At 33.0% G+C, this 12,273-nt stretch overlaps 1 protein-coding gene across 3 annotated transcripts; it reads right to left on the bottom strand.

The window, feature by feature from the left end:
* Positions 1-857: 857 nt before the first annotated feature.
* LOC110774736 (DNA-directed RNA polymerases II, IV and V subunit 9A) lies at positions 858-4,251 on the bottom strand. 3 transcript variants are annotated; one of them, XM_021979310.2, is made up of 4 exons: positions 4,020-4,251; positions 3,789-3,864; positions 1,853-2,001; positions 858-1,186 (listed from the first exon to the last, which is right to left on the bottom strand). In XM_021979310.2, the coding sequence occupies exons 1-4, from the start codon at positions 4,020-4,022 to the stop codon at positions 1,106-1,108; spliced, it is 309 nt and encodes a 102-aa protein (XP_021835002.1). In that variant the 5' UTR covers positions 4,023-4,251; the 3' UTR covers positions 858-1,105. The 3 variants fall into 3 exon arrangements, with proteins under 3 accessions (XP_021835002.1, XP_021835000.1, XP_021835001.1); XM_021979308.2 differs by having other exon boundaries at positions 3,789-3,915; positions 4,020-4,250; XM_021979309.2 differs by having other exon boundaries at positions 1,853-2,011; positions 4,020-4,246.
* Positions 4,252-12,273: the final 8,022 nt, after the last annotated feature.

Here is a 12,273-nt window from a genome sequence, read left to right as displayed (position 1 = left end):
ATCATGACATTAACCCTAATGGATGACCAATTTGTCTTTTTTCTCTTTGCTACCACCCACCAAAATATTAAAAGTATACAATCTCAATTCCATTTGTCCTCCCTACATTATATGTCTAAGAATTAGTTTAGGTCATAGTCTCATAGGGATGACCAAGTCATATTTCTCTCTTACCATACTTTATTAGCATGGGCTCTTTTGAAAATGTGTTCAAAAACTAATCCCCGTAGACTAAACTAAAAGCGTATAATATCATACTAATGTGAGAGGATGGTGACATGTGGCATAACAAGTTGGATGTTCAGGACCCAACAACTGCATTTAGAGACCAAAGTTGGAGAGAAGCCCTCAATCCCTCGAGATTGAAGATCATCTACGTGATATTGTGGTGGTCAGGTGTGTGTTTGGTGATTGTGACGGTACAAGACTTCTCAACCACCTTGATGGTCCGACAACGAGTTCTTTTGGTGATAACGGCGGTACAAGATGGTTTCATTGGAGGGGAGACCACAAGTTTGTGCACCTTGGTTTGAGGGGAGGATTGTTATGGTATGGAAAGGATAAGGAAGAGCTACATTCAAATTGCATATAACTATACAAGTGTCCACCTAACTCCATTAATATGAACTTTTTCTTTTTTAAGGTGTCCAAATCAAATCCAATATCATACTAATGTGTGAACAAGATAGCATGCAACCTAACAAGTTAGGATGTTCGAAACCCAACATAAACCACAATCTCATTATTAGGTTCTATTAGATGTGACTCAGATCTAGGAGAAATGACCATTAGACACATCTTCGAGTCAAGATGTTTCCCTTTTCTCTCTGTTTCTAACAACTAAAACAAGTCTGTGGTGAATAAGCTGGAATTTCTTTTTTGTAACTGAACGCATCAAAGAACAATGATGTTAGCTTTGAACCAGCAGAAGTGAAAGTAAACTGCCGAAACAGGGTTACAAAGACCGGTAAGGTTATAATTCATGCAGAATAACATGATATTGGTATCATGGTATGCATAATAAACCGAGGGTATCTCCAGTTCGCAAAGCATTATCTAAAATTAGTCCTGCTGTTGGTTTTCAAATATACATAATATCAGCAGATCAATCTCTCCAGCGATGACCACAGCTCGGATTGCAGCAGACAAAGAACAATGTCATACCTTCCTCTCCTCGAGATGTTGCCTGAATATATCAAATAGATTACAAACATCAATTTACCATGTCCATGTCATCATAACTCAAAGGTAGTAATAAATTGACTTCTTAGGAAACAAACTTGTATGTTAAAAAGATGAGTATTAAGAATTTTGTTCACGGCTACTTTATTATCAGCTCAAGAATTTTTAAGTTCACCTAATTCTAAGAAATATCATTGTGGATAAGTGGTGAACCCAATAAAAAAAGAGCACCCCTCCCCTGCCCCGCTAGGCCGCTATGAAAATAGGTGAAAGGGTATGGACGTTTACACTTCCAGGGATAGAATGGATGTAATCAGTATGAGCTAACATGATTATTTCGATATCTTAGAGGAAACTTGCATGATTCAGAAATTTGTAAAAAATGACATAAAAGCAAGGTGGCAACAATCTAGAAAATAAGGAAACCTCATCTCTTAACAAGTTTTACAAAATGCCGATCAAAATAGGTTTGATAATATCCTAGTCCATGATTATCTTTCCCATTTTTGTTCCCCCTTTTCATTTCCTTATCTAGTGTACTGTAGAATGCACAATTTAGTAGAGAACCAAACCACATTAAGACGTCAAAGAAATAAATAGTGAAATCCAAGATAATATACAAAGATTCACATGCAATTGCTAGGAAATTAGAAACAAGTTGGAAGCTCACCTGGAAAAAGACAGCCTCTCCATGATTGCATTGAGTGCAGCGGACAGACTTGGTTCGAGGTAGAGTTGGATCTGCAGCAACATCTTGTAGCACCTGAGTACGCTCTCCAACAGCGTGATGTATCTCATTTCTGTATACGCAATTGTTTTCTGCAATCTCCTACATGGAAATTAGGTCATAGGTAAGTCAGCAAGCTTGCCAAAAGGAAAAAGTTGTCAACAATACTACAGTTTGTTAAAATTCTTCTGAGTAAGCCAAATGTCACAAACTACCGTAATAAGAAATTCTTATACCACTTCACAGCAGAAGCTCTAGGTTCATCAATAAATCCAGAGACTGGGTCTCACAGACTTAAAACAATTAAAAAAAAAAAGAGTCAGTTAAAGAAATAACGAGTCACATAAACTGGCCCGTTTGGTAACCGGGAATAAATGACGGGAATGATTCTTGCTAAGTGTGATTTGGCAAGAAAAGTAACATCAAAATGTCCATTGTAATGCAATCTCATCATAAACTTGTGTTTCATTATGACAAATCTTCTACTAGGAGTAGTCCCAACTTCAAAGATACTCTCTCAAATGGGTCCGGATTGACCTATTACCTGTTAAATAGGTATTTACTTTTCCCTTTTCTTAATCGGTTTTTCTTCTTTCTCCCTCATTTATCCCTCATCTTATTGATCTTAGGCATTACCAGTTACCAACCTACCTTCCCTGCCGCACCTCACCCAGCCCCACCCAAGACACCACCAACATCCATTAGTCAACCACCCAAACATCCAGGCCACATTTCCCTCTCCTCCCCCCACGCACCTCTTCTCCAACGCACCATAACTATCGGCACTAATGAATACCTTCTAGCTAACCACCAATCTGCACCAATGAGCATTGCCTTCCATTTGCACCCAACAAGAACCACCACTCGCCTATAGACCTATCCTTTGCAGTTTGCACTACTTTGCACATACTTTGAATTTCGTAATGTAAACACAATTTTAATTCAAGATCAATTGTAATTTATTTTACCCATGCTTAAATTTCAAGGTATGAGATGCACGTTCTGATCTGAAATGTAATTCCCTCAACACTTTTAGCTCATTGATCATAGCCAACATGCCCAACACGCTGAAGAAGGTAGATTAGAGTACACCTTTTTTATGAAAAAGTAACCTAAAAAGGCAAAGGACGAATGAGAATATGCAAATGTCAATTTTTACCTTTTTTAACAATATAACTTCAGTTATAGAAGACACTCTCAAAGATGGGATTACTCATAGTTAATCGATAGTTGTCAAATTTCCTTGTTTCATACCCAACCAATATCACCCAATCGGTAATTGAAGTTTATGAGCCCAAACGGTAATTGAAGTTTATGATGAAAAATAGACAATTTGGGGTGAATTGGCATTAACATGGAAATGGACCTTGTTTCTTTTTTACAAATGTACATGCAAATTCATTCCAATTAAAATGCACAGGTATACGAAAATTCATGCAGGACAAGCAATTCCATTTATATTCATGAGATGATGAGATGGAACAAATACCACTTATGTGCAACATTTCAATGGTATCCTGCCGAAGTATAGGATCATACTATGAAGCATTAATCCATTTTTTCCCTTAGTGAACTAGATTGCCCGTTGATGTCATTTCAAGCAGTAGTCGTACAACTTCCTAAATCTAACTCTTCCGCACTTATATAGGCGAAACTAATATACGGAATGGCCAAACCATAAAGCTAATCTATATACTAAAAGACCATGTATCTTATTGCAATGCATACACAGATTCAGCCATTGTCAACTAATGTAAAACCCAATTACGTTACAAGCTTGAATTACCACTTTTCCGGCAACCATAAAACACCAATTAAGTAAACCTAAAACTATAACCAACAAGGGTAGATAATCATTCAACGAGAGAAAGAGGTAAACCTGATGGTCGCAATTTCGGCAAGCGTATTGGAGAATCTTTTGATCTTTGTCCTCTTTTGGGTACAGAATATTGTTGCTGTTCAATTATGCACAGTAATCGGCAATCAAATAACCCTAAAATCAAAATCTAAACAAGAAAAAATGCTCTCAAATTGATGACCGACAAGCAAATGAAAACCATTAACGTGAAAATTGATGAATTTTGGGAGAGAAGATGAGAAAATCACTGACCATTCACGGCAAAACTTCATGGTACTCATCTTGAATGACGAATTAAAGAGGTTGAGGGAAAAGATGAAAAGAGAATTTTCGGAAAATTCAGCTTAACCGGAATAAATGGTTTGTTCTAATCTAGGGTTCTTTCTTCACTAAAAACGTTGAAGGTTGGAAGTGCAGACAGGTGAGGCGGAGGCGCGGAGCTTTGTGGGGGGTTTTTGTAGTCCGGTAATGAGTTTGCTTTGATAACAATAAACCCTAAAATCTAAAATATTCTGGAAATATATTAGGAGTGTAATGGACATCTAAATAATACTCCCTCCATTCCTTTTTGTTCTTCCCATTTCCTTTTTTAGCATTTCTTTTTGTTCTTCCCCTACTGAATCTTTACTATTTTTGGCCATAATTTTTTTACCAATTTACCCTAAGATTCCCCACTATTTACCAAAAAACCTTAAGATTCTACTCTTATTCACACCTAAATTTCACCACTTTCCTTATTTTATTCTTAAATCTTCCTCATTTCCCCACCCATTTGAACCGTCCCTATCATGAATTCATGACAAAATTCATTTCTCTCTCTCTCTTCATTTCTCTCCTTCCTCCTCTCATTTTGCTCTATCTCTCTCTCTCCTCCAAAACCTCTGCAACTCTCAAGAACCCCAAATTGTTCTTCATTTTCCATCTTACTCTCACGTTTTTCTCTCTCTCTCTCTCCTCCAAAATCTCTGATTTCTTAAAACTCTAAGATTCTCTCTCCTCCACAATATCTCTGTCTTAAGATCTGGAGGTGAAATTTTAGATCGCCACCACCACCACACCTCCGCCACCACCACCCGCCGGAAAAAGCTGTAGAATGCGTATTATGGCTTTAGATGGTGAAATTCGACCATGAAAACTCTAGATCTAGAGTTTTCATGGTCGAATTTGGCCTCTAAATCCTCAAAATCGTGATATTGAGATCACGTTGGTTTGAATTTATTTTTGCCTTATTTCGAATTTTTTTAGGTTGATGTTTGTCGATTTTTTACGAATTTCTGGGATAATTTTTTGTTGAAATTTTGGGTTGATTTTGGTATGGTTTTTTGGTTGATTTTTGTCGATTTATTTTGGTTGATTTTGGTCGAATTTTGGGTTGAATTTTGTTATTTTTTTGGGTTGATTGTGGTCGAATTTTTGGGTTGATTTTTATCGATTTTCTGGGTTGATTTTTGTTTGAATTTTTTGGGTTGATTTTGGTCGAATTTCTTGTCGAATTTTTGAGTTGATTTGGTTGATTTTTTGCCTTGATCTTGGTCGAATTTTTTGGTTATATTTGGTCGAATCTTGGGTTGATTTTTTCCGAATTTTTGGTTGATTTTTTGTCGATTTTTTGGTTTGAATTTTCTGGGTTTGTCAATTTTTTGGGTATTTTGGTATTCTGGGATTGATGATTTTCTTGGTATTTTTGTTTTCTGGGTTTGTCGATTTTCTGGGGTTTTTTGGTTTCGTTTGTCAATTTCATGGGGTTTTTTTGGTTAATTTTCTTGATTTTTCTGGATTGATTTTTCTTGATTTTTTTGTTCGAAATTTGGTTGATTTTTCTGGTTTGAATTTAATCTGTTTTTTTGTTATTAATAATAAAATATCTCCCAATTATATTATTTCTTTAATATTTTCTCTCTCCTTACTTTATTTTAAATATATAATCTCTTACACCCAATCATTACTCTTACACCCCAATCATTACTCATATCCCAATACAAACCAAGATTCAGTTTTCTTAAACCACACCCAACATTCTTTAGGGGAAGAACAAAAGGGAATGGAGGGAGTATTTTATAACACTTTTCTTGGATGTCCATTATTGAAGATTATGGCTCGTTAAAACTTATTACAAAAATCATGTGGGTTAAAATCTAGTGAAGAAAAAATGTATATTCTTGATCATAATAGGCTTGAGATGTTGTTTGATTAAAACCTTATCAGAAAAACTTTGTGGGATAAAACCTCCCCAAATAAATACATCATTTAGCTTTTCAAATGTAGAAGCATCGAGATCCTTGAAAATTTATTCTTTAAAGTTTAACTTGAACACATGAGGTGAATATTTATATCACCAATATTTTGAAAATAATACATATAAGATCATGTGTTTTTCTCTATCTCATTCGATACATTTGTTTTCGATTTTTCTGATGCATAATACTCCCTTTGTCCCTTAATACTCGAATCGTTTTGACTTTTTGCACTATTCACATAATTCACTTTGACCCTATTTTATTTCTAGTATATGAAAATAAATGTTAGTATATAATATATTTTTGGCTTCATCTTAATATATATTTTCAAAATATTAATATTTTTGAAGTTTTTATAATATGTAGTTAAAGATATTGATGGTCAAAGTTGTGCATTGGCAAGCGTGTCCAGTCAAAACGGTGCGAGTATTAAGGGACAGAGGGAGTATAATAATACTTTAGATTCACTTGTGATAGATACATTTTCTTGTATAAAACTTATTCATATATATTGGACAAATATACTTTCTTCTGGAGGATATGGTAATTTTCGATCAATAATGATTAAACTTTCTTTAGTCATATACTTTTATTAAAATACATGATTAATAACAATATCATGATCGCCAAAAGAAAAGAGCGGGCATCATACTGGGTTGATCTAAGAGAAACATTCGAGACGCTCGAAAATTATAAGATGAGATTGAACCCCCAAGAAATGCATATTTGTAGTAACTTACTGAAAATTCTTCGGCTTTCTGACTGATGAAAGGGGTATATAAGCAAATCCCAACAAAGTTCATGCCGTAATAAAAAATAAAATGAGCTCCCTGACTCTAAAAGTAGTCTGTAAAATTAACTTTTTACGACCAACCTTATTTTAGTCGGTAAATTCCGACTGAAAAAGGTAGTAGGTAATAAATTTGGTCGGTAAAAGTAGTCGGTACTTTTCCCAAACATTTGTTTTGGTCGACTTAATTCACGACTACAAAGTAGTCGTAATTTATCTGAAAAGTAGTGGTAAATTACCGACTACTACAAATTAGTCGGTAAAAAGCAAATTTAACGACTACAATTTAATTAGTCGGTGAATTTATATTTTACCGACTGATTTTTGTTTGGTCGGAAAATTCGGTCGGAAAACGACCGTTTTTTTGTAGTGGGTTAACTTGTTGTTAGGCAGCATTAGGAAGATTCTTGATTTCTTGTCCCAAACTGGTCACAAGTGCCACTCTTGCTTCAGAACAATAAAAAAGAAGTCCAAATTTTAGTAGACAACAATAAAATCTTTTCTAAATTAAAAGATCATTTATAAGGGGGCGTTTTTCTTCCGAGTTTCCGGGAAAAAATATGTTTTTGTAACGCAAGTTTTAACGTTTATCAAAATGCATTTGAAAATTGTTAAACGCGTCAAACTTGGAATAATTTGTGAAGAACCATGGTTGCAAGAGTTGACTTGATTTTTACAATTACGCTCTCAAAGTGGAGCCAACTATAAGCCTCATGTTAGTGACAATTTAGTTTGAACATTAGAAAAAAATTTAGTTAAAAGAAATAAAGAATGTCCTATTACTTTGAACATCGGAATTAGAAGGAGTCATTACCAAACCGTTTATAGTTCGTTTGGAAACACTACGACTCGCGGATAAGACATTGAAATCGAAATCGAATAGGGGTTCGAGTTCGGGAACGAGGCACTTATTCAGTTATTTGGAATGCTAAGGCATAAATGCATTCGATACAAAGATCATTTCCGTGCAATAGATCCTAGCATGATTCTATTAGGTGGTTGAGCATGATTTATTTAGAACATTTGTACTAGAAATTAGTGATCCCGTTGTATTAATCAAATTAATGAGAACCTAGTCCGGTTTGTCTAAAAATTATCTTATTAGTCATGATCGAACTTTTTATGACTTGTATTAGCATGTAAATTGTGGTGAAAGCAAGTAAAGCAAGCATCACAAAATAAAATTAATGAAGATGCATAGAGATAATTATATACCACCTAGAAGGACTAGGTGCAACCAAATGAATTGTAAGTGCAAACTTGAAGTAAGCGCTTAAATAAGCATGTTAAGACATATATAATCGAAATTACATAAAGAATTGGAAAGGTGGTAATTCAAAGGAAAAAGATGTTCAAGTATGACATATTTTCCTTGAATTCTACTAAAACTGTATGATAATCTAATATACATATATAAAGGAGGCATATTTGCTGAAATATTAGAGCGCCACCTAGGATTACTATTGGTTTCGGCCAATGAAAAATAAGTTTTGTAATTTATTTTGGAATTAAAAAAATTGAGTGCCACATAGATAAATAATTAGGTGCCACGTAGATGTTACGTGCCACATAGATAGTTTAATTATTGTGTTCCACTTCTATGATAAAATTTCACTTTTTTAAATTATGGTGTTCCACTTCTTTTATAGTTATGATAAAATTTCACTTCTTTTAGAGTTATGATAAGAAAATTAGTGTTCCACTTTGCACAAATTAAGTCTACTTTTTTACGTTATAAACTTAAAAAAAAAAAAAAAAAAAAAAAGAATAAGTGATAATTACCGGTACAGAGTTTTAGACTTATTTTTAATGTGTGAGATGGTTTAAATTGGGGTACGTTTTTCTAATTGAAATTACTTCTTCTTTTTTGAGCTAGAGGGAGAGTTTTACATGTTCTTCCATCTTCAATCTATCTTGTGGCCCTTTTCCCCTTATCTAAAACATTGGAGTTATTAGTTTGTTTATTTTCCTGTTAATTCTAATAAAGGATCGAAATCATGTAAAAACATGATTATTATTTTGTTCATTATCGATCCATAAATTTTTTTGTGTGTGTGCGCATCTTGCAGATATATCCATATATAAGAATGATCAAGGTATGATTTCTATTAATTTCAATTTAATAGTAGTGTTCAATTTATCTGATAATATATTATTAAATTATATTGTTTTGTTTATTGATTCACATTAAATTCTTTGCAAGTGCGGGTTTTAATATATTATTAAATTATATTTTTTAATTTTTGACAAACTATAAAACCCTAGATTCGTCACCCTATTCGTCTAATTATTCAGTATAGCATATATTAAACACATATTTTTACCACTTCTTCCGGTATTAATTAAAAAAAACATGTATCGTATAAAAGACTACTACTTAATTTGACCATTAATAGTTTTAAATTCGCATTAGTAAAAAATATAAAAATTTGATATTTAGAAAATTTACATTAAAAAAAATTCAATGAAACCCCACAAGTTAATTTTTTTCGATTATTCATAATACGAATTACGATCTAAGCTTTTAAAGTTTGAACACATGAATAGTAAACATGAGGAACATTATGAAACGGAGGAAGTTCTACTTATTAGATTTTTATAATACAATTATTGAAAAGTATCTGTTGATTAACAAAACATATATAGTATACAAGACTATTACTTATTAGATTGCTATAATAATAAAATTAAAGTAACTCGTGCATCGCACGTGCTTCAAATCTAGTGGATGCTGCTAGAGGATTTCATGGACATTTTTTTTTTTTTTTTTTTGTGTTAGCACCCGGTTCACTATTAAGAGCTAATTCGAATTCGGGGCGAGTTATGGGTGGTTAGGTTTCAGTCCCCTCCCAATTGTTGTTGCGGGGGATCGAACACTGGTTCTCTCTACCAAGTTCAGCCCCAATCACCACTGAACCAACAAATAATTGGTTTCATGGACAAATTAAGTAGCTTAACACCCAAGTTATGTACGTTTTTTTTTTTTTTTGACGGGCAAGTTACGTCCGTTGCCAAGGACTTCAGAGTTGTTCTGGGTCCTATTATACGAAAATGATATTATATTGGCGATTAAATTAAGTATAGATTAAATTTCTCCCATTAATACCATTAAATTTCTCCCAATACAAATATCATTAACTGCATGTTAATTAAGCTTCATTCTTAATCCGATCCTAATCTGAATCATCTATTTGATGATGATCAATGGACTGTGGATAAGGATCATATCAGAATGAATGCCACGTACACGGTACACCCACATTTCTTTTTGTTTCAGTCTCACTTTCAAGTATGGAGTACCTATTCTTTTCAACATTCAATCACAGCTTAAGGCTGCATACATCGATAATGCATGCTTTCATGCATGAAGTTCATCCATGGTGGAGATGGGAGAGAAATCAGAGAGAGGAGAGAGATGATAAAATTAACGCAAGTGATTTTTTTTTTCTTTATGAGGAAAAAAAATATCATTAATAATCAATTAATATGAACATCTACAAATAACGCAGGTGCATGATCATAGTATCTACTCTAATATTTTAAAACACAATGTTTGCATGAAGTGATGCCACGTGTCATCTCTGCCACGCGTCATCTCTTTTATATTATTTTATTTTTTGTCAAATCATCATTTATATTCATCCTTTTCAATCTCCTCCTTAATTAATTAGATATTCATTTTATTTCAAAAAAAAAATTATTTGTTTCACATTCTAAATTTAATTTCTTAATATTACAAATGCTTCACATTTTAATTATTACTTTAAAATTTGTGTATCCTACTTTATATTACTTAAATGATGTACCAGGATGTTTAAATTAAGAAACTCGTGCATCGCACGGGGTAAAAACTAGTCTAACTTTAAAGTGAGATTGCTCTCTTTAAAGTATCATCGATTTTGTACGACTTAATGTTTAAAAGGAAAGATGATTCAAGCATGAAAAATCTTAACTTTTATAATGCTCCAAATATTTAAAAGTTTTAGTTTAAATAAAACATCCTCAAACATTGAAAGGTTGAACATGAAACTTGAAGCTCATGAGTTCTAGTTTAAAGAACATATATCGAGTCTTTATCTAACTAACTACCACGGTGGTACAATTACAATTAATTACCTATTGTGTTTCGGATAATTTGGATCCTACTCCGTATCATGCTACTTGTGTTAATTATGTAGCTAGCCATATAATCACGTAATCTAATCTAATTATTATTATATAAATAAAGGAGTCATATTTACTGAGCTATTAGAGCGCCACGTAGGAAATCTCCTGGTTTTGACCAATAAAAAATATGATTTTCAATTTATTTTTGAATTTAAAAAATCGAGTGTAACGTAGATAAATAATTAGGTGCCACATAGATATTTTATTTTATTAATTAATTACTAATATATTCAACTCCATCCCAAAACAAACACTCTAATAATTTTTTTTAAAAGAACTAAAATAAAATTCATCCAAAATCAAACACTAATCTAAAAAAATTCAATCAAAAATCAAACACTAATCCAATATTAGAGAGACACGTAGGACATCTAATGGTTCCGACCAATAAAAAAATAAGATTTCGAAATTATTTTTGAATTGCAAAAGTCGAATGACACGTAAATGAATAATCAGGTGCCACATATATATTTTTGTTAATTAATTACTAATATTACGTATATACAACTTCATCAAAAATCAAACACTCTATTAGCTAAAAAAATAAATCTAAAACAAAATTTAATCCAAAATAAAAAACTAATCTAATCTAATATATAAAATATATCAATTGGTATGTATAAGAGTTTTATTTTAACTTAACAATTTAATAGAATCCGTGTATCATATGGGCTAAAATCTAGTCCTAAGTAAAATAGATTTAGGATCTCATGTAACATATAAATAGGGACGTTGATCATACTTTCCAGTACGATCCGATCCATCAAATTAAAGCAATGGCGAAAGTTAAGGATATCGTTCGTAGTATTATGGCATCATTAAGGTGTGATTCTCACCCTAAGAAATCAGAAAGGAATGGTAAAACGACATCGTCGGCAACAAGTTCTTCTCCCAAAACAACTACTCCGGCTGATCATCAAGGCGGCCACGCACATCGCCATCCTATTCTCCATGATTCCGTTGTTCTCCCGACTTATCACCGGAGATATAGCGCCCCAAGACTCAACCTTCTTTATTAGCAAAGGGTGTTCTATATTGGGACACATGGAGTAGTTTAAATGTTCTATATTTCTGTTTGGGATCATTAGTTTGTTGTATCGTACGCATACTTGGTGCAACGTTTTGTAGGAAATTATTCTCGATATTAATAGTTACTTTAAGGTTTTGCTTTTATTATCGATCATGGACGTATGGTTGTTAGTTTACACTTTTAGTTCATGGGCCTTATTTTGGCTATTCGACATATCCCGTTAATTGTTGAATATTGATCTATTGATACGATTTTTTCTTCCTTTTGCTACAAGTTGATGGG

This window comes from Spinacia oleracea, chromosome 3 (assembly GCF_020520425.1).
Source record: "Spinacia oleracea cultivar Varoflay chromosome 3, BTI_SOV_V1, whole genome shotgun sequence".
Classification (NCBI taxonomy): Eukaryota; Viridiplantae; Streptophyta; class Magnoliopsida; order Caryophyllales; family Amaranthaceae; genus Spinacia; species Spinacia oleracea.
The sequence above is the reverse complement of the archived record's forward strand: the minus strand, read 5'-3'. Positions and strand labels throughout refer to the sequence as shown.

Coding starts and splice junctions, on each gene's coding strand:
- LOC110774736 (XM_021979308.2), bottom strand. Junction 2,002..3,788: donor GCCGAAATTGCGACCATCAG/GTTTACCTCTTT, acceptor AGGAGATTGCAG/AAAACAATTGCGTATACAGA. Junction 1,187..1,852: donor GAGAGGCTGTCTTTTTCCAG/GTGAGCTTCCAA, acceptor TGATATATTCAG/GCAACATCTCGAGGAGAGGA.